The sequence below is a fragment of the Anarhichas minor genome, unplaced genomic scaffold (assembly GCF_050575085.1).
Source record: "Anarhichas minor isolate MPS153535 unplaced genomic scaffold, ASM5057508v1 ptg000024l, whole genome shotgun sequence".
Taxonomy (NCBI): domain Eukaryota; kingdom Metazoa; phylum Chordata; class Actinopteri; order Perciformes; family Anarhichadidae; genus Anarhichas; species Anarhichas minor.
This window is the reverse complement of record NW_027466470.1, coordinates 10,587,177-10,610,307: the sequence shown is the minus strand read 5'-3', so window position 1 is coordinate 10,610,307 and position 23,131 is coordinate 10,587,177. Positions and strand designations below refer to the sequence as shown.

At 42.6% G+C, this 23,131-nt stretch overlaps 2 protein-coding genes across 2 annotated transcripts in view; both read left to right on the top strand.

Annotated features, from left to right (window-relative positions):
* Positions 1-6,888, top strand: part of dnm3b (dynamin 3b) — a 28,318-nt gene extending 21,430 nt beyond the window's left edge. Inside the window, exons 16-21 of the mRNA XM_076098164.1 lie at positions 2,151-2,260; positions 3,033-3,147; positions 3,596-3,760; positions 3,955-4,190; positions 4,294-4,467; positions 5,203-6,888. Of these exons, the coding sequence (XP_075954279.1) occupies positions 2,151-2,260; positions 3,033-3,147; positions 3,596-3,760; positions 3,955-4,190; positions 4,294-4,467; positions 5,203-5,245 (843 nt within the window). The 3' untranslated portion in view covers positions 5,246-6,888. The remainder of the gene's footprint in view (positions 1-2,150; positions 2,261-3,032; positions 3,148-3,595; positions 3,761-3,954; positions 4,191-4,293; positions 4,468-5,202) is intronic.
* Positions 6,889-8,521: 1,633 nt separating this feature from the next.
* Positions 8,522-21,596, top strand: LOC142956245 (SUN domain-containing ossification factor). The gene is made up of 24 exons (XM_076097708.1): positions 8,522-8,761; positions 11,613-11,727; positions 11,950-12,069; positions 12,319-12,551; positions 12,783-12,902; positions 13,091-13,223; positions 13,315-13,432; positions 13,532-13,656; positions 13,766-13,833; positions 13,927-14,034; positions 14,126-14,231; positions 14,647-14,667; positions 15,649-15,704; positions 16,557-16,639; positions 16,899-16,964; positions 17,064-17,129; positions 17,293-17,383; positions 17,773-19,071; positions 19,172-19,259; positions 19,612-19,716; positions 20,015-20,172; positions 20,549-20,628; positions 20,769-20,824; positions 20,931-21,596. Exons 1-24 carry the CDS (start codon positions 8,697-8,699, stop codon positions 21,393-21,395), a joined length of 3,945 nt encoding a protein of 1,314 aa, XP_075953823.1. The 5' UTR covers positions 8,522-8,696; the 3' UTR covers positions 21,396-21,596.
* The last annotated feature ends 1,535 nt before the right edge of the window (positions 21,597-23,131 follow it).

The following is a 23,131-nucleotide window of genomic DNA, read 5'->3' as shown; positions in this document are numbered from 1 at the left end:
TTTTTCTACCAGTCCTTTGCAGTTATTTGACACCACAGCAGTCTAGTTTACGTTGGCGTCCTTTGCCTTAAATTGTCCAACTCCATTTTGGCCACCCACTGAAATAACTTCACTGGAAGTGTCTGACTGTATTTTTTCAAACTCCACTTGATTGATTGGCCCTCATTCCTAGATGCTTTGCAGCCACACTCGCTCCTCCCCCTTCCAGGGGACCACATTTTCATCAGAGCACCAGCCTAGCAGCCACTTACTCATTCATACTATAAATTATGTGAGCTCGCCATTTTGTGAGTTTTGACTTTGCGCTTGCTCAAAATTTTGATTCTTTCACACATTTATTTTTTTCACGGCACGTTGTCAAATCTGCAGTTATTGTGGAAAATGTGTGATGTATGTTTATTCCAAAAAGAAGTGAAAAGAAAGTGGCGAGTGTTAGAATGCATTTAGGACAAAATACAGATGAATAATACAGATTATGAATAGATGGAAAAAAAGCAAAGGGTGAGACAGAAAGAACAGATGCAAATAAAACACACATCTTGAAATGCCAACAGAGAGACAAAGAGAGTGACACAGAAAGACAGACTGACAGAAGAAGGTCCATGCCCAGTCTAACCAATGTGCAGACTACTGTACACCAGTATGATAATGAACAGGTAGTCTGAACACTGGGTGGACGGAGCCGGAGTCAAGAGCCGGGCCCTGTGTGCTGTTTTCTGCCATTCCAGATGCTCGCGGTCGGCTCTGTCGTCCGTGCCCTCCCTTCGCCCCTCTCCATTTTGGCAGCAAGGATCCGGTCTATCGAAAAACCCCTCAAAATTGCGATTTGCCTCATCCGTGTTTGGAGCCTTCCCCAGCCTTTTTGGTGCTCGTCTCTTGGCGTGTTTATTTGTTTTGGTAGAAGTTTGAGCTCTGGGTCCCCTCGCGGTCCGTTTTGGTCACGCCGGCCATGAAGAGTATCCAGCCTTGACGTGGCATATTCGCTCAGACGACTGGGACAGACTGGCTGCACGTTCAGGGAGGGGGTATAACAAAAAAGAGGGAAAGAGAGAGACCGGGGGGGAGGCGGGGTGTGAGTAAGTGAGTGAGGAAGAGAGAGGAAGAGGGAGGAGACCCATGTGACCATATTTGGGCCGTAGTGACCCCTTGGGGAATACAACACCGAAGAGTCCGCAGAGTTTTCTTGTCTTGTCTTTTTGGTTCTCTCTTCATCCTATTTAAGTCTTACCTGCGACCATCTACCACCTCTTCCCGGACCTTCAGACCAGATGTGGGCTTTCTTCTGCAAATCTTTTACAAATCCACTTATGTGTTCCTTCTTCTCGGTCTCTCCTCCTCCTCCTTCGCCCGCCGTCTCTCTAACTTCTCCCTCCTTCCCTGGTTCTCTGTGTGCTGCTAAGCACTACCAGATGTTGAGTTTTAACGCCAGGCTGTCATTTAATCTCTCCCTCTCTCCCTCCTTCTTCCTTAAAAAAAAAAAATCAGGCAGGAAGTGGGCCCCTCTGGAATGGAAAGAAAAAATATTGAGAAAATATAGAGGGGGAGGGATAAAAGAAAAAAAACGACAGAGTTAAGAAAGATGGAGGCTAGGATGGAGTGTAAAAATGAAGAGCAGAGTTTCATCAACCTAAGCATCCGTCACAGGCCCTCTTTGAATGTGATACAGCTGTGCTTCAGCTTCTACCTCCGAGGAGGAGCATTGTGTTTGAGCACTGGACCTCCAGCGCTCACATAGATCTGCATTTTCCCCGTCTTACTTAGTTTACTCAGCCTTTAGCTACCAGCTCTCCTTGGCAAAACGCACCGTGAAGAACGACTGTGTCTTGACCCGCACTGTAATGACTTCCACATGTGCTCTCCTTCTCCCTCTTCTTTCTCTGTTTCTGCTTCCCCCTTCTCCACACACTCTCCCCCTACCTCCCACTCTCGTGTCTCCCCCATTCCTCCTCCCTTCGGTCACCCCCTTTTTTCTTTGCTTTCCCCCTCTCCCCCTTTTTAAAAACCTGATTTCACCTTTCTCTCGTGGCCATATTCTTGCACAATTGGCAATAATTTCATTGCACAGGAATTCGTGAAAATAAGAAACAGGGCGAACTGCTTTTGTCCTAAAAGTGCTCGTGATCCATACCTTCTGTTTTCCTCATTCACAGGAGAAAGAGAAGAAGTACATGCTCCCTCTGGACAACCTGAAGGTCCGCGATGTGGAGAAGAGTTTTATGTCCAGCAAGCACATATTCTGTATTTTCAATACAGAGTCAAGGTCAGCTGGGAGATCTTAACATTTTAACTTCTGCTTTTCATGTGGCTGCAAATAAAACAAGACTTTGGACATAAATCACATGCAGTAGATGGAGTTAGAGAGTCCAAGGCCTGTGTGCCGGCTGAAATATGTTTCGGATTATGCATTTTGCACAGTATGTGTGCATGATTGCAGGCTTGGGCAAACTGGAACTATTTGTAATACATCTACAGCTCAGTTTAAGAAGTTTGTTCTTTATATTTAGTATGTTCAAGAAGTACAAAGAAGTGTAAAATAATTGTTTACAGTACCAAATATTTTAAAGTGAATTATAGCCGGGGATTATTATAAAAACAAGTTACTTGAGGATCTTGAAGTTGTTATCGTGGGTTGATAACAAAAACAAAGGAAAAAGCCCAGACAGGACTGTAATCTATCCATGACATGATGAAGCTGTATAAAATGTTAAGTATCAGGCCTGTGTTTTCAGTAATTGATGCAGAACATCCTGTAAAATGTTTTATGGCAACTCAGTTTCTTCATCCCTCTTGGCTCGAAACCCAAAAAAGGATAAAACAACAAAACTTCCCATATGGAAGGAGGCACATAATCTAACGCAGTCAATACTTCCAGATGTCAGAGTTGATATATTTTTGTTATTTTTGCATTAATGGGGAGCATTGTCTACATGTTTTGAAATAGGTAATTGTTTAGTTGGTTCAAATTGTAATGTTCATTTCATTAATTGGTGGTGTAAAATGAGTGCATATTCTCCTGTGTCATGGTTGTTTAGGAATGTGTACAAGGACAACCGCACCCTGGAGTTGGCCTGTGACGCTCAGGATGATGTGGAAAGCTGGAAATCTTCTCTCCTACGTGCCGGGGTCTATCCTGAGAAAGTCATGGCGGTTAGCGAACTCATTCATATCCTCCACTCAGTTTGTCCTTCACTATCTGGGTGACAGTTTCTTAGCTTTGGTTCCCCAGTTCTGTCTGATCCTAACATATTATTATGTACTGACTTTACCTGTCCTCTTTTACATTATTTTCATTTTATTTCCCACCACATAAATATTTTGCTCATTTTTTTAATATTTGAAACTTTACATATTTAAACATATTTTGCAGGGCAATACTGGAAATATACACATTTGGCAAATGGGAAACATTTTTCCTCAGTTTACTAACATTTACACTTCAGAGAGTTGCTGTGTTTTATTTCACACACAATGTACGCATCCAGTATTAAATAGTCAGTTTCATACAATGCACCCGATACCTCTTTTAAATGTAGCCCCGTCTCTCATTTTCTCTCTTCCCTTGTTTGAAAAGTATTTCTACTTTCTCTCTCTCTAGGTTGAGAGTGAGACCACCGCCGCCACAGAGAATTTCTCTATGGACCCTCAGCTGGAGCGTAAAGTGGAAACCATTCGTAACCTGGTGGACTCATACATGGCTATTGTCAACAAGTGCATCCGGGACCTCATGCCCAAGGCCATCATGCATCTCATGATCAACAATGTAAGAAACAAATCACTCAGCTGTTCATTTATATGGGCCGTGAAGACAGCTTTCTTTTATATTACTGTATTAAAGTACTAATAGTGACATGATATCCACTGAGTGAAGAAAAAAAGACCATCGGAAGGCCTGTACTTTTTCTTCATTTTCACAATTCTGATTCATCATCCTGCACTACCTCTTCCTGCCACTAGGTCAAGGACTTCATCAATGCAGAGCTGTTGGCCCAGCTGTACTCTGCAGGTGACCAGAATGCCTTGATGGACGAGTCCCAGGAGCAGGCCCGGAGGAGGGATGAGGTACTGAGGACCCACCAGGCCCTGAAGGAGGCCCTGGCCATCATTGGTGATATCTCCACCTCCACCATCACCGTCCCCATGCCTCCGCCTGTTGACAACTCCTGGGTGGGAGGTCCAGGTGGTGCTCGAAGGTAAAGTTCCTAGAATTAAACGGATCATACATGCAAATGCAACCTGCAACCATCCTTTCTGTCCTAAACATTATCCAATGCTATGTCTTCTCTCCTGCTCCAGGTCTCCTCCATCCAGCCCCACTGCCTCCAGGAGGATGTCCTCAGGCCAGCGCCCGGCTCCCCGAGGGGCCCCGCCACCACCAAACCGCCCAGGACCCCTGGGGCCCTTCAATACCACTGCTGACAGCCCTCAGGCGCCCAGCCGCCCAAACAGGGCCCCTCCTAGCATCCCCAGGTAAAGGCAACCTTCACATAACTTATCTGTCAGGAAGATGCAAAAAAAACCTGCTCTTCTGATGCCTTTGAGGATAGGGAAGAAAGATTAAGACCATATAACTACAATTTCTCATTGGCATTAATCATACTATATTTATGTTTATCTCTGCTCAGAATCAAATCTCAGCTGCTCTTATTAAGTGCTTTATATCTGCTACTAGAGCAAGAGCTAATTCCTTTACAGCCAACAAATTGAATCTGTTTTGCAGGTGACCATGATGACGTATAAGTTGTAAATATTGTAAATATTGAGCTAAAAATGAAACGAGAGGTGTGTTTTTTTTAAATAGTGAAATGCTCAACAAATAGTTTGAAGAGCTCTTTCCAGGCAAATTCTTTCCCCCCTTTTCCAGTCTTTATGCTAAGCTAAGCTAACCGGCTGATGGCAGTAGCTTCATATTTAGAATAAAGACGTGACAGTGTTATCGATCTTCTCATCTAACTAAGCATTTTTGTTTTTAACAATCTTTAAATCGATGATTTTGACTCTGTGTGAGACATTGAAGAAGTTTGTACAATTTTTAATTTGAAACAAAGCATCACACATCTCTTAAATCTGCGTGAAGACTAATCTCGTCTCTTTTCTTGTCTCCTTTTGTCTTATTTACTCCTCTTTTCTCATTTGTCTCATCTCTTATCTGTCCTGTTCTCTGACACTTCTCCTTACACATTATCATTCATTTTCAACCCCAAGCCGGCGGCCCCCGCCATCTCCCACAAGACAAGCCCCACCGTAAACATCTAAATGGGTTCCTCACACACTTATCTCCCTCCCTCATCTACTCCATCCCTCCTCTACTAGCCATGGCTCTGCCGTCCCGGTCCCTCCTTAGTGCAGACACTGACGTCTTTGACCCCTTGACCCTGAATTCCCTGCCAGGTGACGATGTCCATATATCTATGTACAGTATGGTACTTGTATTGTGGTGTATGTGTACGTGTGCTTGTTGCTCGCCTGTGGTCCAGGTTTGCTTAGCAGATCCACTACCCAGTATCAGTCCCTGGAACCTCAATCCCCCCCCCCCCCCCCCCCCCCCCTCTCTCACAAACCCCTCATCAAGTCAGCCACCACCCCCACTTGCTGCTTCTACATAAAAATATGCTCAGCAGCTGCACTGCCCTACTCATTCCAAAATGCAGCATGGCACATAAGCTGCTTTTATTGCATGGGAGTGTGTGTACTGTATGTAGAGTGTGTGTGCGTGTGTTTTGTGTGTATGTATACGGGGGAGGGACTAATTTGCCTATATGTAGGCTGGGTTTGATTTAGTATTGTATTAATTTATTGTATAATGCCCCCTTCAGTGTTAATTATCAGCTTAATGTTCTCTTAGGAACAGAAGTTGTATCTTAGTATGTGTGCGTGTATGTGCGTGTTTGTGTGAGAGTAACTCTGTGTACGTGTGTGCGAGTGTGTGAGGACATGTGTGCATGTGCTGTCCGTCTGCATGTTTGTTGGCGTTTCATTTGTATTTGTTTTCATGGTCAAAGCTGTTAATGATGAATCATAAAACCCTCGGGGGTTAAATTTAATGTTGGACTTTTGTGAGTTGTTCCTGTGTTGTAGTAGCAGCCACACACACATAGCAAGGCTGAGGAGCACCGTCAGTATTCTCTATATGGAAACAGCCTCAATAATACATTTAACCTTGTCATAGGTGTCCACCTGTGCTGTATCAATGGTCAAGTTGTGACCCTTGCAGCCTTAAGCTCAGGTTCAGATGCTGACCTGTGAGACGAAAAAAAAACAAGAACACTTAACACAAGTTCCTTCTTGAATGAACAAAGAACATGTTTCCATTTCGCCTTTTTCTCAGGTTTGAAACTTGCAACTCCATGCCCATCACAAACTAGCGCTCTTTCTCTTTTCTCAACTCTTCTAGTCTCTCGTATTTCCTCTTCTCTCACAACCATCGAATCTAGTCAGTCAGCATCTCCATCAGAGCTTAAGGTGGTATTGTCAATGTTCAAGTGCTTCTCTGTCAGTTTGTTATTGTGTATGTGGGCCTAAACTGTGTTCTGATGTATATAGGTAATGATAAGGAGATACTGTACCCGTGGACTATTAAGACCTCATCACGGATCCTAGCGCTTTAATCGTTCTCTGTGTCTCTATTCACTAAATGCTCTCTTCTCTCTAATTTAGACTGCCTTACCGGCATGAGTTACAATTCTGTATTGCCAAAGCTAAATGTAGAAAGAGAATTGGAAAGTTGAGGAAAATAAATATAATCTGCTGAAGAACAACAACGAAATGGTTCCAGTTAAAGTGAGATGGCATTGTTTAGCAGAGGGCATAATGGTAAACTGGGGAATTGCATCAGTTGTTATTTTTTGTGTCTCTGTATCGCTCCTCAATAAACTTCTTCCTCATAATGTCTCACTTTGTCAATAGAGTCTTTATTATATGCTGCTAAGTTAAATAACCTTATGTAGTATTATTACCACGTTCAATTATTTCTTCAAGATCACAAACTTAATGTTGAATTTTCTTTTAGCCAAAAGACGGCTCTAATAGATCATTTTCATCACTGTGAGGCAGTGCATTACACATACGTAACAAATCAATATTGATTTCAAAGATGAAATGATATTTACAACTCTCAACTACAAACTATTGTGTTTAAAACTAGTATTCCAAATGTCAATAAAAAGGCGATTGGCTGCTGGCACCTCCTCCCAAATGTCTGGATTTATAGAACAGTGTGCGATACATCTTACATCCTCTGCCAATGGTCTAATCATGTACATTAAACCAGACTGTTTTCACTGGCAGCCACACGATGGTGGCAGAGGCCACATTAAGTGTACAGTTATTTCAGAAATTTATGAATTTAAAAAATGGGGCGAATATTTTTGGACAAAGTATTTCATTTCAAAGGAGCTTGATCAGGATAAACAGGGACTGCAGTGATTTACTTATCAACAGCTGGCATGTTAGATGATGGGAAAGTTATATCTGTCCTATCCTAATACGTCTTTTAAGCTGACTGCTCATGTGCCATGTGGTTACAGTAGCTGAAGTGCTGCTCTGGTGTGATCATATCATTAGAGATGAGGGTATGACCTTTGGGCACAGCGCTGTTCATGTAGGAGGTGCCCCCTTTCATTTAGTGTTATACTCTTAAGAAGTTTCGTCTTTTGCCCTCACCTTGGGGGTTAAAACAATCGTTTTGAATGTTGTGTAGTTGGCTCCATCTAGTGACCTCAACATCAACATGCATTTACTGTTAGGCAGCCTGGACTCAATTTAGGCCTACTGCAGTATTTCTGTTCTGAAAAAAGAAAAGTGAACTCCCACGGCCCAATTAACACTTATTTTTTTAATTGACAAATTGCTTTTACTGCACATAGATGTACAGAAACGTTATCTCATGAGATGTTTTCGTATTCAAACACGGTTTTACTACAAATCTAACTTTTGAGTTTATGTATATCAATTTTTTTTTGACCATCAGATGTTATCAACCCACTGAACACCACATCTCAGTGACTAGAGTCATATTTATCATATTCTGGGACCATTTCAATATCTGCCATACGACTTTATAATACATCACCTCTGGCCAAATCAATTACATGACTATAACTCTGTTACACTGTTGTTTGTTTGTTTTGTTTTGTTAAATCTTTGCACTATTGTTTAGTTAGTTAATTTTAATATTATTCTAATTCATTGTATATATTGTGTATTTTTATTCTTATATTTGCATTTTTATGTTTAATATTTTTTACTCTGTTATTTGTACCTGTACCATAAATACTGCTGTAGCGAAAAAAATGTCCCCTTGCGGGATTATTAAAGTAACTTTCTATCTATCTATCTAACTATCTAACATTTGAACGGAGTAGCCAAGATAAATACCTCACTAAAAGAAGCACCACCCACGCGGGCAACCATTGCCCTCGAAACGAACGCCTCTAGCACGTGCTAAGTGTGAACTGCGCAACTGCCTCTCTGCCTTCTGATTGGACGGTTGAGTCGCCCGCTGACGATCGGTAAAAACAGGTTGTGTGTGTACGGGGGGAGGTGACAACGGTTAGCATCACACTTCGCTGGGGAAGCAGCAAGCTAAGTTAACAAGAAACAGCGGGGGAATTAATACTATACACAACTCAAGAGACAAAGCAGAAAACCGTATTTCTGAGTAACGTCACGGTGAGGATGTCTGTCCCAGCAGGAGAGGGATGAAGATGAAACCACTGTTATGGAGAGTTGTGTCAGTGTTGCTGTGTGTCGCTGTAGTCTGTCGGTAAGTTGATTTAATTTGCCCCATTTGGACTGAGTCTTATTACCACGTCATTGATTGTGAATAACTATTCAACTGTAAATCCATCTCAAAGTATTGCATTAGCTAGCTAGCTAGATAACGTTGGAGTAAACATGACGCTGTGATGTGGCACCTGGCTGACTTCTGACTTGTTGTCATTGTTACGGTTAGCTTGAGTTGCTGAGCATAAGTAGCTTGTTAGCTAGGTTTAACACAGCTAACATATAGATAAATGGATAACAAGTTGTATACCTAAGATAGTAACTATCTAAAACGTATACTTCTACACCTTAATGGTGCTTATACGTTACTGAGTGATTTAGAAGAATTGACGTAAGTTACATATAGCCCCGCCATAAGTTGTCACGTATCAATCTCTTTAAACTCAAACTGACAACATAACGTGTGTGAAAGACTTTTGACTGAAAAAAACACGAGAGAATTTGCCGAGTCTAACGTTATATCAATGACTGTTGAGTCCCACGAGCCATACTGTCACAGAGCTAACGTTAGCCGACCTGACAGATCTGGTTCATCAGCTCTTGACAGGATTATTGGTCATTCACGTCAGTTGTTGGGTTTGACAGAGCACGTTAAAGCCAGCAGAGAGAAGGATTATGTAGGATGAGGGGCTGCAGCCATGACATGATGTTTGAGGATAGTAACAAGTTGTTACTAGCAACACACACCGACTACTGTACTTCAGATAGAGAGTAAAGGGAGGAGGTGGTATGATGTGTTATTATGTGTATTAATATCTATGTTGTTGACCTGGCCTACTTTCACCAGCATAGCTTGGGTTCTCATTGAAGCTGTGGTCATATTTTTTTAACCTTTTGATACCTGTCTCTACTGTTAGAACAGTAAAACATTTTAAAATTATTTTGACCGATATTGCGATATGATTTGCTGTATTACAGGGTACGATAACTTCAACATAATCATTCTCAATTCCATTGACACACATTTAAGGTATTATGTTGACATTTTTGCGATGATCTGTACTAAAGAGATTTATTTTTTCCTTCAGTCTGTAGAATTTAAAGTGTAGGCCAGGACATTTCTGCAGCACGACAGTATTTAATATACAATAGTTTTATGATGTACATTTTGCTCTTAACAAATATTTGGCCTCCTGCCATTTGAAAATTGCCTAAGGCCATATTGCGATTTCGATTTAATTCTGCAGCGCTGGTACAATTCAAGAAGAAGCTGTGGGATTTTCTCAGTTTATAGATGTTAGTTTAGTTTTTGTGGAGTAAAACACAGGTGTAATTGATAACATTGATTATGGCCCCTGTTGAGGGAGTGAGCTTTTATTCTCTGTAACGCTCTGCCTGAGGATCTGAGGGGCTCCCCATCTATTGACACTTTTAAAATAAACCTTTAGTCATATCTGTTTAGCCTGGCTTTTATTTAAGCTGCATTTATTGCCTTAGTTTTGAAGTCTTAATCATTGGTTTTCACACTGTTTCTATCTCTTGAGCCTATCTAAGGGACTAAAATTGTATTGTTTAAAGTTTTTGTCTTGCGAGTTTTTTTAAAATTGTCTATTTATTTTGTCTGTAGTGTTTTTTTTTTTGTACTGTAATCTTGCTCTGTGAATCTGAAGCACTTTGTATGAAAGGGGCTAATAAGTTGAGTAGTGCATGAAATCATAATCACCACACATGTGGTGCCATATCGCCACGTACTAAATCACCTTATCACATTATTACACAGGTTGAAAACTGGAGCAGTTGATGATGCATCATGTCATGTGACTGAAGTTGAGAGACTCGCTTGTCATTCAGAGATGTGTCACATCAATATGATCTTTGCACATGTGGGAGACATCTTTATCTGTTTAATGTGTTGCATAATAGTCTTGATATCCAACGTGCTCTGTAAAAGCGCATGCCTTAATACCACTCTTGCTCCTTTGGGGGTTTTTAATTAGAAAACAACTGCTCTGTTGTTCATTAACATGTCTGGCCCCTCAAGTCAGATCAACAAAGCAGTTGCGTCAGCCAGCCCGGTGGCCGTTGGCCAAGTAGAGTACTTGACCTGGAATCCAGAATAAAATCCAGATAATTGCTTGGATTGTTGACAAGTCTGCAGTCGCTGTTTCAAGTGTGGCCTGTGAGACGGTACAACGGGGATCCCCCCCCCCCCCCCCCACAGGAACTTCTCATTACTGCAGTTATTTAAAGCCTTGCTACTGCTAATTATTGTTGTTTTCCTCCCAGGGGGGAGCACAGACTCAGTGAACCTGACCATTGTTTCTGGCACAGTAACTAACTGTGGTGTTTAAAACAAACATACAAGCCTTTCATATCTCTACACAGTGAAACTTACCTAATTATGAAATGTTTTTAATTCTTTATTTTCATGTTCACTTGTATCTTGTCACTAAACAAGTGACAGACACATTAGGTTTCAGACAACGGACAAAAACGGAACATATCGAAATATAAATATAACATTGTAGGTTTCACATTCATTTTTCAGGCCTTACACTCGGGTTGAGCAATATGCAGCTTGATTGAGGTGTCTCTCTGTAAAAGGACAACATTTCCGGACTCTGCATACAGATAAGATAAATAGTCTACGTTGGGGTCCAGGCCGCCGGGACTTTCTCAGTGCGTCATGCTGTGAGACTGGGCTGCAGCTTCCACTGTGTATAACTTACTGCAGTCAAACACAATGTTTAGTACGCGTGTTTCAAGAGTTTATGAATACCCATATGCAGTACTTATACTTCTCTCCCAGATACCAGGACAAGTGACCCACATTCAGACAAATTGACTCGCATGGAATGATGACAGTGCTTTTCTTTCCCCGTGTCTCGTAGGGACCCTAGTGGTTATGTCGGTTGCACGGAGGCGCACCAAGAGGCCCAGAGGCCCGTGTCCTCACAGGACGTCGGTTCGGAGGAAGAGTCGGGGGAAAGGAGTCATCATCACAAGGTAGCATCAGCTGTATGTTATCACAGTGCAACCCATTTCATTGCCCAGAGGTGTCACAGGTTGCTGAATAAACAAAACTCATGTGACCATACACTTCCATTATATAGTTTCTAGCTGATTTAAGCAACAGTATCAGTGGGATGATTTGGCTTCTGTGACTGAACTGTCCCCTTTATGGTGTCAATGTTATCTGTGTATGGATTTGTGTGTGCTTTTCTCTAGATTGAGGAAAACCAGGTCTTACCTGCCCAGTCCTTATCTGAAAATGAGCAGTTTATAGAGGGCGATCGGCAAATAGAGGAGCAGCCAACAGAAGAAATGGATGAAAACCAATATATAGAGGTACAGTATAGTTATAGCAAATTATTAACATACGTGAATGATCATTTCAAAGACAGATTTCCAAAGTTTTTTTCCATTTGGTTTCCTCCAGAGCAGCACAACAGTTTTAGAACTGGATCCGCACCGTACCATCCACTCCTTTCTATTGATCTTTCCTGCAGCATGTGAAGCTTTAAGTGTTTGGTTGATGAATCCAACCGTCTTAATATTTCCCTCCACAGCTCAAATGTCTCTGTGTTTATCCATCAGGCCTCTGAAGTAGAGGAGCCGGCTGTAGAGGAACAGTTGGAGGCAGACAAAGGAATTTTGCAACCTGAGCCAGAACCTGAGCAAAGCTCAGAGAATCAACATCCTGAAACCTCCATCACTCTAGACCAGGACTCAGCCTCCCTGCTGCCTTCCTCCCACCCGGTCTCTGAGTTTGCTGCTGAGCTTGAAGACAACTCAAACACCCATAATCTTCAAGACAACATCCCAGATAGGCAAGATATTGTTATCTCCACAAGAGCTGTTCAGCTCATTTAATCTGTCGGTTATCTTTAAAGCATACTTGCTTTGCTGTATCTCATTCTGGTGTTTCAGTAAATGTACATTACTTCGGGTAACAGCACTGTAAGAGAGCAACTTCCTTTAAAATATTAACTTTTTTTTTGACGTTTCCCTGCAAATAAAATGGCTGCAAAAGTGTAACATGGATTGTTGTTTAATTTCAGAGTTTCAGACGATGAAGCTGACGTAGCTGAACCCGAGGTCATTGATTCTGTCCTGCTTCCAGCACACTGTGAAGAAGAAGAAGAAGAAGAAGAAGAGAATAACCCATATGACAATGACAGGTGGGTGCGGTGAGCCTTGTGCCCTACTTAGTGAGCTAAAAATATCTAAAGAAATATTTCTCTAGCATTGTCGTCAGGTTGGCTTTCACTGTAAGCAGCAGCATTTGGTTATAGGTCATATTAAAAGGCAAATGGGACTCTTCCACTCCAAAACAAAACAACAATGTTTTTTTTTTTTTTTCTCACAGCAGTCCTCCAGTTGTTCTGGAGAACACTTCCAATGTTCACACTGCAGGTACTAAAACCCACGGTGACCCACCTCAGACTGGTCCCAGCACACAACATCTAGAGGCCAACGCATCAAACGTGCTTAAAGAGCAAGTAAGGACCTCGGATACTGAGTGAGCTATTTTTTCCCTCTCTCTACCAAAGGAGGTGCCCCAGCTCTCATTTTCTCATTATCTCTTGACAGGACCCGAGGTCCCCTGTCTCCACAAGCACCGATTCCAGTGTGAGCAGCAAAGACCCCGAGGACATTCCCACTTTTGACGAGTGGACGCGGAATATGATGAAGGTCGAGAATGAAAAGAGTACGAGTCCGAGTTTGTCCTTTTTACAACGTTGTGTTAAGGTTGATGATTCCGAACATAACATATTCCGGTTATTTATTCTGTTTGTCCTCTCAATAGCTCAGTCCACTCATACTTCTAACAATGGCGCTCCTCCTACGGTGAAGAAGGTCCAGAAGAACTTCAATAACTACGCCTCAGTGGAGTGTGGAGCCAAGTTACTTGGCGCTAACCCAGAGGCAAAGGTACCATATGTTTGACACTACAGCCTATTGAGGAATCTGCTTACTCTGAGGGATGTTCACATCGTGACAAATACGAGCGCATGTTAATCTGTGAATTTGTTCCATACAGAGCACTTCGGCCATTTTGAAGGAGAACATGGACTTGTACATGCTAAACCCCTGTAGCAATAAAATCTGGTATGTAGTATGCTTGCATCTCCTGCTTTCTATCCACGGGTTCAACCTGACGACATTTCTTTTCACCTCCACTTTTATCTCGCTCTCGCCCAGGTTCATCATTGAGCTCTGTGAGCCCATCCAGGTGAAGCAGCTGGACATCGCTAACTTTGAGCTGTTCTCTTCTACCCCCAAAGACTTTCTGGTCTCCATCAGTGATAGGTATGCACTGCAGCTACCACACATACAGTATCCACCAGTTTAATACCAATTTTGGTATTCTTTCTATTTATTTATTTACCTTCTCCTGTAGATATCCGACAAACAAGTGGCTGAAGCTGGGAACCTTTCACGCCCGGGATGAACGCACAGTCCAGAGCTTCCCACTAGATGAGCATCTTTATGCTAAATATGTGAAGGTGAGTTTTTCTAGACACTTCACCATTGCGTTTGTCTCTACTCTGTGCTAATGTCGTGCAGAGGAATCGCTGTAATCTCTTAATGCAGGTGAGTATTTAACTGTCCAGCTGTTTCGGTACATTTTCTCTCTGAATCTCTTTCGATGGAGGTTTTGGCCTCTTCACTGTAGAAAATGAGGTCTTGGCCTTTTGTGGATTACAATATCAGTGTTTATCATTTGGTATTATTATTATGGATAAGAGCACCAGACCTTTTCTGAAATGTAAAATGTAGTGTTTAACATTCTAGATTTTGACATTTGGTTGATTTGCCTTTGAAGTGACTCAAATGAAAAGCGACATACGCTCTTCGGTCCTGTTTTGAATGCATGTGTACGCCTCTTTTAATTCTTTTTTTCTGTCTCTCTTGCTTCAGATGTTCACCAAGTACATAAAGGTTAGCCTGCTTTTCTTGTAGAGGTCTGTGGTTGTGTGAGCTGAATAGTAAACATGGGGGGGGGGTTGTGTCTTTCGTTTTGTCTGAGTGGTGTGATCATCTCTAAACACATTCAGATCTAACTTGCTATGCTAACTGCTAACCTATTGTAACTTCAATAAATGCTCTTTGAATAGAATCTCACGTAATGAACATTTGATAACTCCTAAAATGAAGCCCATGAGTTGTCATCAAATAAAAACGCATATTATGTCAAATGATCTAACTTACCCGATACTGACAGGTTTATTAGCAATCAGTCATTGTTTCATTTTAACTCATTGTGTTGATTTTACAATAAAACAAAATCACGGCTTTGCTGTTTGCAAATTTAAAATAAAACACGGCGCAGACAACAATAGAGTGCTGCGGGAAAGAGTCCTCAAGCACCTCAGGTTCCCTTCTCTCAAAGTCAATGGTTTTTTGGCTCGATGCCTGTAATAAGGACTGATTAACACAAGTTTAAGAGATTTTAACGCTTTGTTCTACAACATTAAATACGTCAGTAGCTACCCTTCTTGTGGATTTTGAAGCTCCTACGTGTCTTAAAAAAGGCAGTTGCTTTAAATGTCTAAATGAGACTGCAAAACGTCATCACAACCAGTCTGCCTGTACAGCCACGTTGTACATGCTCTTATAGCCTAGCGTTAGCTTTTTACCTCTGCCTATTTTGCATTCACGCTTCAAAAATCATAGAAGTGGTGTTCATCTGTCAAGATTGTCTTGCTGAACAACTGCAAAGATAAAAATAACTTGTGTTAAATTGCCACAGAGCTTTTTTTTAATAATCCAAGATCCAATGGAAAATTCCATGGCTTTTTGTCGAGGGAACCAGTGCGATGCTAACTTCCGGGCCCACAAAAACACGTCATCCCTGCAGCACTCTATACATCGCCCACTTCCATGACAATATTTGAATACGTATTTTATTTATTTTTTCAGGTAGAGCTGGTCTCTCACTTTGGCTCTGAACATTTCTGTCCCCTCAGTCTCATAAGGTACGTAATCATTAACATAGTTAATAAGTAAGAATTAAGAAACCTTACTTTGGAACACGAAAGCGACATGTTTGTATTTTTATGGATGTGTCATGTTCTTGTCATTGTACTTCATTTTTATTGTTTTGTGTTTCATGTCTTTTTAGTTGATTATGCATTTTTCTATTCTAATCAACGCTGATTAAACCAGTTGGCTTAAAGTGTGTCCTAATGAGAGCTTGTTGCATACTTCAGGAGCTCTAGATGGTGTCGGATGATGTTATGTAATATTTGGCATGTGGTCATGGCCAGCTCACTCCGACCACACAGTCTTTGTCCACGCTGTACTGTACACACGGTGGGAACAAGGAGAGCTAATGCAGATGTTAGCAGCTGTTCTTTACACTTCTGCAAAATGCATATCTGGCTTATGTACCGAAGAGGTGGAAGAATTTGAGAAAGAGACCAGCTGTTGGAGGACTCTCCTATAGTATATGACGTGTGTGTGTGTGTGTGTGTGTGTGTGTGTGTGTGTGTGTGTGTGTGTGTGTGTGTGTGTGTGTGTGTGTGTGTGTGTGTGTGTGTGTGTGTGTGTGTGTGTGTGTGTGTGTGTGTGTGTGTGTGTGTGTGTGTGTGTGTGTGTGTGTGTGTGTGTGTGTGTGTGTGTGTGTGTGTGTGTGTGTGTGTGTGTGTGTGTGTGTGTGTGTGTGTGTGTGTGTGTGTTGTAGGCTTTTCGTGTAGCTCTTTGCCTCCTACAGGCTCTCCTAGCCTTGAGAGTGGATCACTCTTATGTTGCTAGATGAGACGGATTAGGTTTCACTGTAACGTGAGCTTGGTTGTAGAATGATTTGCATGTACCTTTTTTGTTGCCAGGGTGTTTGGCACAAGCATGGTCGAAGAGTACGAGGAGATCGCTGATCCCGCAGAAAGACCAGATGATCAGGATGATGACTTGGGTGAGAACGTAGATCATCACATATTAGGAATTTTCTCAGCACGCAAGACACACAAACCAATTTGGTACAGTTTGTATCACACAGGATAATATAATAAACTAGTCCCATTGAAAGGGCACTGTGCATGTGTGTGTTATGTTTCTGGTTAATGCACCAAAAATCCCAGAATTTCAAGTGGTTTTACATTCATACTTATCATTAAACATTAATGGTTTGTCATTGGATTGGTGCGTGTTATTAAGTACACTGCTCCCTACAGATTATCCTCCTGGATATGCACATGGTGAAGTCAAGTTATCCAACAATCTGATTGAATCAGCAAAGGGTAAGTCGGGTAAACATGGATTGCTACTGCATAAAGTTGACCACCATTATCCCAAACCTGGACAACTGTATTGACTTGTGTTTACATGTTTCTCTTCAGATGTGATTTTGGACATGGTAAATAACATTGCTGTCAATGTTCTCGGTGGAGGCTCAGAGATGCAAGGTATGACCAACGCAACACCTAGCTTAACGTTTCGACATCCAGTTTTCTCTCACAACCTTTTCACAGTCCGTTTATCCAACGATTCAGTTGTTGACAATAAATGTTGCCGATGATTATTTGTGTGTTCGCTCTCAATGTTGCTTTTCTTGTTTACTTTTTGTAGGTAACCTTTCATCACAGGAAGTGAACATGACGGAGCCATCAGACCAACTTGATACCAGCTCTCCATCCACCACTGAAGACCTCACTTCAGTGTGAGTGCATGTCATGAGTCCTGCAACATCTTTCAGAGTTGAACAAAGAAACGTAATTTCATTATACTGACTGATTTAAGTGTTATTGCCTTTGCTTCTGTAAAGGATGGTCCAGTGTACCTGATGCTAAAAGAGATCAGAAAGGAAGCACTGAAGCACTGTTCCCACTTAAAGAATTTAACCAGCTCTTATCATGGCTGCCGCTTAATATGTCCGGGTAGCTTTTATTAGTTCCTCATACCTGGACTTTGGCTTTTCCATTAGCCAGTAGTTTGTGAAATAGTGGATGAGGGTTGCTCTACATGCTCTCTAGATGTTGTGTTGTTCTTTTCCTTTACTGTATTTACTGTATTTACTATATGTACTATGTTGTCCTTCTCCCTCTGTAGTCCAGACTCTGAAGTGGAAGAGAGTTTTCCAGACCCCAATATCCCGTCCTCAGAGAGCTCTGAGTCGGAGACATCTACAGCTGACACAAGCGAACTAGAGCTCCTCCAAGTGGAGGAAAACATTGTCTTCCCTTTAGAGAAAGAGGAGGAAGAACCAATCAGCTCTACAATCACTCTTTTGGAAAAGGAGGAGTTTGATGAAGAAAAAGAGAAAAGGAATCAGCATGAGCGCCAGAACTACTGTTCACTACTTACTTCCTTTGCTTCCTCTTGCTCTTGCGCAGCTTCCCTCCAGGAGTATCTCCACTGGCAGTGTTCAGCCCTGCTGTCCAAGAAACGGAGATGCCAAACTATGAACAGAAAGCAAATGATTATTCCCATCCTAACACCCATGCCGCATATACCCCTGACTCCCTCTGCCTGCCCTGAACCTCAGCAGCATTCCAGTGAGGTACATCAGCCCCATGAACGAGAACAAGCCTCCGAACAGGAGCTAGAGAGCGAAGCCAGACCGTCAGAAACGCCACCTCCCCCAGGGAACGCGGTTGAATCTCATAAAGAGTCTATGTCTGAACCTCCTCTGTTGGAGCCCAGTCGAACCTCGAACCTCCCCGAACCCAGTGCCACTGACTCATCCTCTGCCAAACCTACCCCTATTGTGGCGACACCACAGCTGTCTTCTGAGGAGCCAAAGCCAGAGAAGAGCCAGGACGTGCTGGCAGAAGAGAAGCACATTGAGCCTTCAGCCTCTCTCAGTGGCTCCATCTATGTAAAACCCGGGGTCAGTGCAGCAGTGGACGATGCCTCAGTGGCACCAACAGAAGAGAAGTCTGACATTGAGGTTTCTAAACCGGAGACAAACTTCTCAGTGCAAACCCCAGATAGCACGGACGAATCCAAAGTTCTCCATCCCACCACCTCCCCTCAATCAGAACCTCACCCCGACCCACCAGCTGTACCTGAAGGTAGCACTACTTCCTTTGAGGTATCCCACCCTGCTCCAGACGCCATAACAGAACTTGAGCCCTCTTCCGGTGGTCTCTCGGCCATCACGGAAACTAAAACGGAGGATTTCGCGGAAGACATCCCGACATCGTCAGGTGGCAAGCCTCCCTCGCCTCCCTCGCCGTCGCTCTCAGACATCTACGCCGAGGCCCCCAACGGCACGGAGCAGAACGGAAACACAGTGCACGGCTCCAGCCAGAAGGAGTCCGTGTTCATGAGGCTCAACAACCGCATCAAGGCCCTGGAGATGAACATGTCACTCAGCGGACGCTACCTGGAGCAGCTAAGCCAGAGGTGAGAGTGCTACAGAGAGGAAAAAAAAGCAAAGTATGGTTTGTTTTTAAACTGAGTAGAGGCTGATATTCAGACTTAATCTTCCATGTTTTGACTCAAGGTATCGAAAGCAGATGGAGGAGATGCAGAAGGCTTTCAACACAACAATCATTAAACTCCAGAACACTTCTAGAATAGCAGAGGAACAGGTGGGCAATGAAAGGGCACAGATGTTAGTCCAGACAGTTGAAAGTGAGTTGTCACAAAACCATATTGTTCTATTGATTCAAAATGCATTTAAAAGTCTTGCCAGGCGGAGTAGTCTTGCCACAGATTTTATTTCCTCTGTGGGTTTATAGCTGCACTAATCAATATCTTAATTCTAGCAATCGATCAAATGACTACATGTAATGTGAACAGGGTCACTCGTAGTGACAAACTCAGAAAAAAACAACATTGTACGTTCAAATATTTATTCCTAATACCTACACATACCATTTCAATGACGTGATCGTGTGTGCGAGCGCGGTTGCTTAATTTGTTGTCCTCTTCCTCCCGTAGGACCAGCGTCAGACTGAGTCCATTCAGCTGCTGCAGGGCCAGCTGGAGAATTTCACTCAGCTGGTCCTCAACCTGTCTGTCAGAGTCGGCCAGCTGCAGGAGGAGGTAGCTACAACGCTCCATGCACAAAGCCTTCATCTGTAATCAGGAGTTGTTTTCAGCCTGATAGTAAATTGAGTCTTTTCCTGGGACCAAGTCATTAGGATCACACGTGGGTCCTGACCAGTCTTGGGGAGTAACTGTAATAAGGGTGCATAAACTGTAACTGTATTCTGTTACAGCAACATGTTTCATTTATATGGATACTATATATACATTTTCCTCACTGTATTTTTCCGTGGTCACAATGCATCAGACATTGCCGCTGTTTTCTTAATGATATGATCAATGGTCTGTCTCCCAGGTGTCAGACAGGCAGAACTACCTGCTGCTGTCTCTGGTGTTGTGTCTGTGTCTCGGCCTGCTGCTGTGTGCAAACCACTGCCGCATCGCCACCGTTCCTCCAACCACCGAACCAGAGCCACCCATACCCAAGAGCTACACCTACTGCTGTCCTGAAAGGTAGCGAGACAATCAAACGTGTACTTTCTACTGGGAAAAAAAAAAAAATATATATATATGATGACAAATATTATCTTTATAACAAGATACAAGGAAAGATTAAGCCACACATACATGGTGGCAAAAGAAACCGCTCGAGTGGAGAGGGTAAGTGTGACTAAGCACTGAGTGGCATCTCTAAATGGGCTATAACATCTAACGAGCAGAGGTTACTGTGCCTTGAACGGCTTCTACTCATTAAGCAAGTTTATTAATGCAATTCATCATCGAGAGCATCGCAGCTGGAATCTTAAGTGATGACTCAGCCGTGACTCATGTCTTAATAAAGGTTGCTACACGCAGCCTTGTTCCTCAACCATTACTGTTCCCTTAATAGGCAGTTCTCTTCCTGTGAGGAGACGGGCTTGAAGAGGAGTGCATCCTATCCACTCATACACTCACTTGCCGCCACTGAAGGTAAGGCTCTACTACACAAGTGCTATCAGGGTAATAATATGAATCTGCTTCAAGGTTGTTTTTTGATATATCTTGAATAAATAAGAGTTTGAGCCATTTTGTTATCTTGGTAGAAATTAACCTCAATCTTTGGCTCACAGGCCCAGAAATACTGCATCCAGAGGAGACACAGAGTCTTTGTCCAGCTAACAGAAAGGTGTGTAAACATTAGATTGTTTATTTTTGTTAGATATCAGCTTGAAATACAGGTTGTAACTGATTAACAGTTAACAGTTCTTCCTCCCTCGCCTTTTCCCACACAGAGGAGACGCCGTAAGATGAAACCCACAGAGGAAGTGGAGACTCTGAAGCCCTCTATTCACGCTCCAGAACTGTGTAATGGAGCTGTTTTATGTAACGGTGCACCCGTCACCACAAACCCCACACCCCTCGCCAGAAGGTTGCTCCAACCTTTGTTTAGAGACTCGCCGTCGGAGGGCAGCTCAGAGGGGTCTTCACATTCGGATGACCCTTCCTTCTGTGGCATCACCACAGCTTGCAGCCAAGTCTGTGATGGGTTCCCTCCACCAAAGACCCGGCCGGAGAAACGGGCGTTTAGACGCAGGCGTCCAAAGCCCTGTTGTGCGGGGGGGGACTTGCTTCAGGTCCCACGGAGGGACCGGAGCGAACCATTGCACATCTCCACCATACAGGACATCATGAACAGAAAAACGGAGCACAGCTCTGGGACGTTTGGGGTAAATGTTTCCCTCTCAGGTCCTGTTTGACAGGACTTCTTCTCACTGACTGCTTCCAAAAAGAGGATGGATGTTATTTCTGTAGCCACAGGCAGCTTTCAGCTTCGATATGAGACAATCCCTGCTCTCTTACTTTTGGTTTTTGTTGATGCTCTCGTCAGATGTTTATATTTGTTATACTTCAAATCAAAGAAATGTCTTCCCATCTTTCCATTAAAGATTTTATGTTTTGTTTGGAAATATTTATTGTGACTATTGACCCTATACATGAACAAAATGTTTCAATCAGGTTTTATTATTTACAAACATCTCAATTTTCCATTTATTAAGCTCACGATGTTTTCTGTAGTCAGTTCACCTTCAAAGTAAAAGCCCAGAAACTGTAGATGTAAATGTATTTTGGGTGTAAAGCACAAAAAGAAATGTCAACATATTTTGGATTTTTAATATTGAAAGTGGAAAACTACAGCAACAAAAGAAAATGCACCATGCTTTGTTCTGTTGTTGATTCAGTGAACCTGAAGGAGAAGAAAGACTGTTTAATGCACTTCTATGAAAACACGAATGTATTTAGTGAGACTTTATACAGCAACTGGTTCTGGATTAAATGAAACCACTCAACCTCAAATATTCCTAAAACAGCTTAATCAATCATCAACTGCACTCAAGTCCAGTCATGAAGTTGTTGGAGCGAGAAACAGGACGTATTAGTGGAGTGTTTAATCAAAGTAGAATATTAAAGACACATTTACTTGGTGTGTTTACACTAGTGCAAGTTTCTAGAGGCCATGGGGCATATGGAGGAAGTGCGGGAAAAACTCCACCTGCTGGTTTTAGTGGTACTGAGTGAATACTTTTGGATTAATACATGGCATAAAACTCCTCAAATGCTGCTGTTATTAATCCTTATTTACAAGTTAAGGCCAGTGACTGGGTAGAATATATTTAAAATGGTGTTTTAATGGCACTTTGGCTTCAGAGGCCAGTGTGGAGCTGGCCTCACACTTGCAGAGTCAAGTGACCGGAGTGTGTAAACTACAGTGCGCATGCCCAAAGCATTTGCCAACGACACCAATTTGGAGCTGATTGCGCATTGCCACTCCGCTATTTGATTGGCTAGCTACTTAGCACGCTACGTTTGCAGAAGTTAGTATTTGGTAGATAGTCACTGCAGCCAACATGAACAATGTGACTTATGAGGAAAAACCATGACAGGAAACACCTCGGCAGGATGGTGTTGAGAACCAAAACCGCTGTTAAAAATATGACAGCAAGCATGTCAGAGAAGACGTTTTTTTTTTTTTTTGCTTCTGGTTGTTATTAGGAGGCGATGGTCAAGAAGTGGCTTTAACAATAATCACAAGCATCCTTCTGAGAGGATTACCAAACATGAAAACCACAGGACTGTGCAAACAGAGCAGCATAACAGCAACACGAGGAACTGCGGTCAAGTCAGCAGACACTTAAATATTAGTGCGCCTATATGCTGAAATTCACGGTAAACGCATTCAAACGGCACAGATCGGGAGCGAGCGAAGGACTTTGCAAAGTTAGCGGAAAGATTAACGTGAGACAACATCCGGCTTTCAAAATAAGATGTCAAATAAGGGTGCAAGATTACCGTCAGACAACATCCGGTTTCCAAAATAGCATATAGGTTTTTTCAGCATATAGGTGCACTAAAATTCAAGTGTCTGCTGAGTTGACCACGGAGATCTGAGTGTCTGCTGAGTTCACTGCGGTCACGAGGAGAACCGGTATGTGCC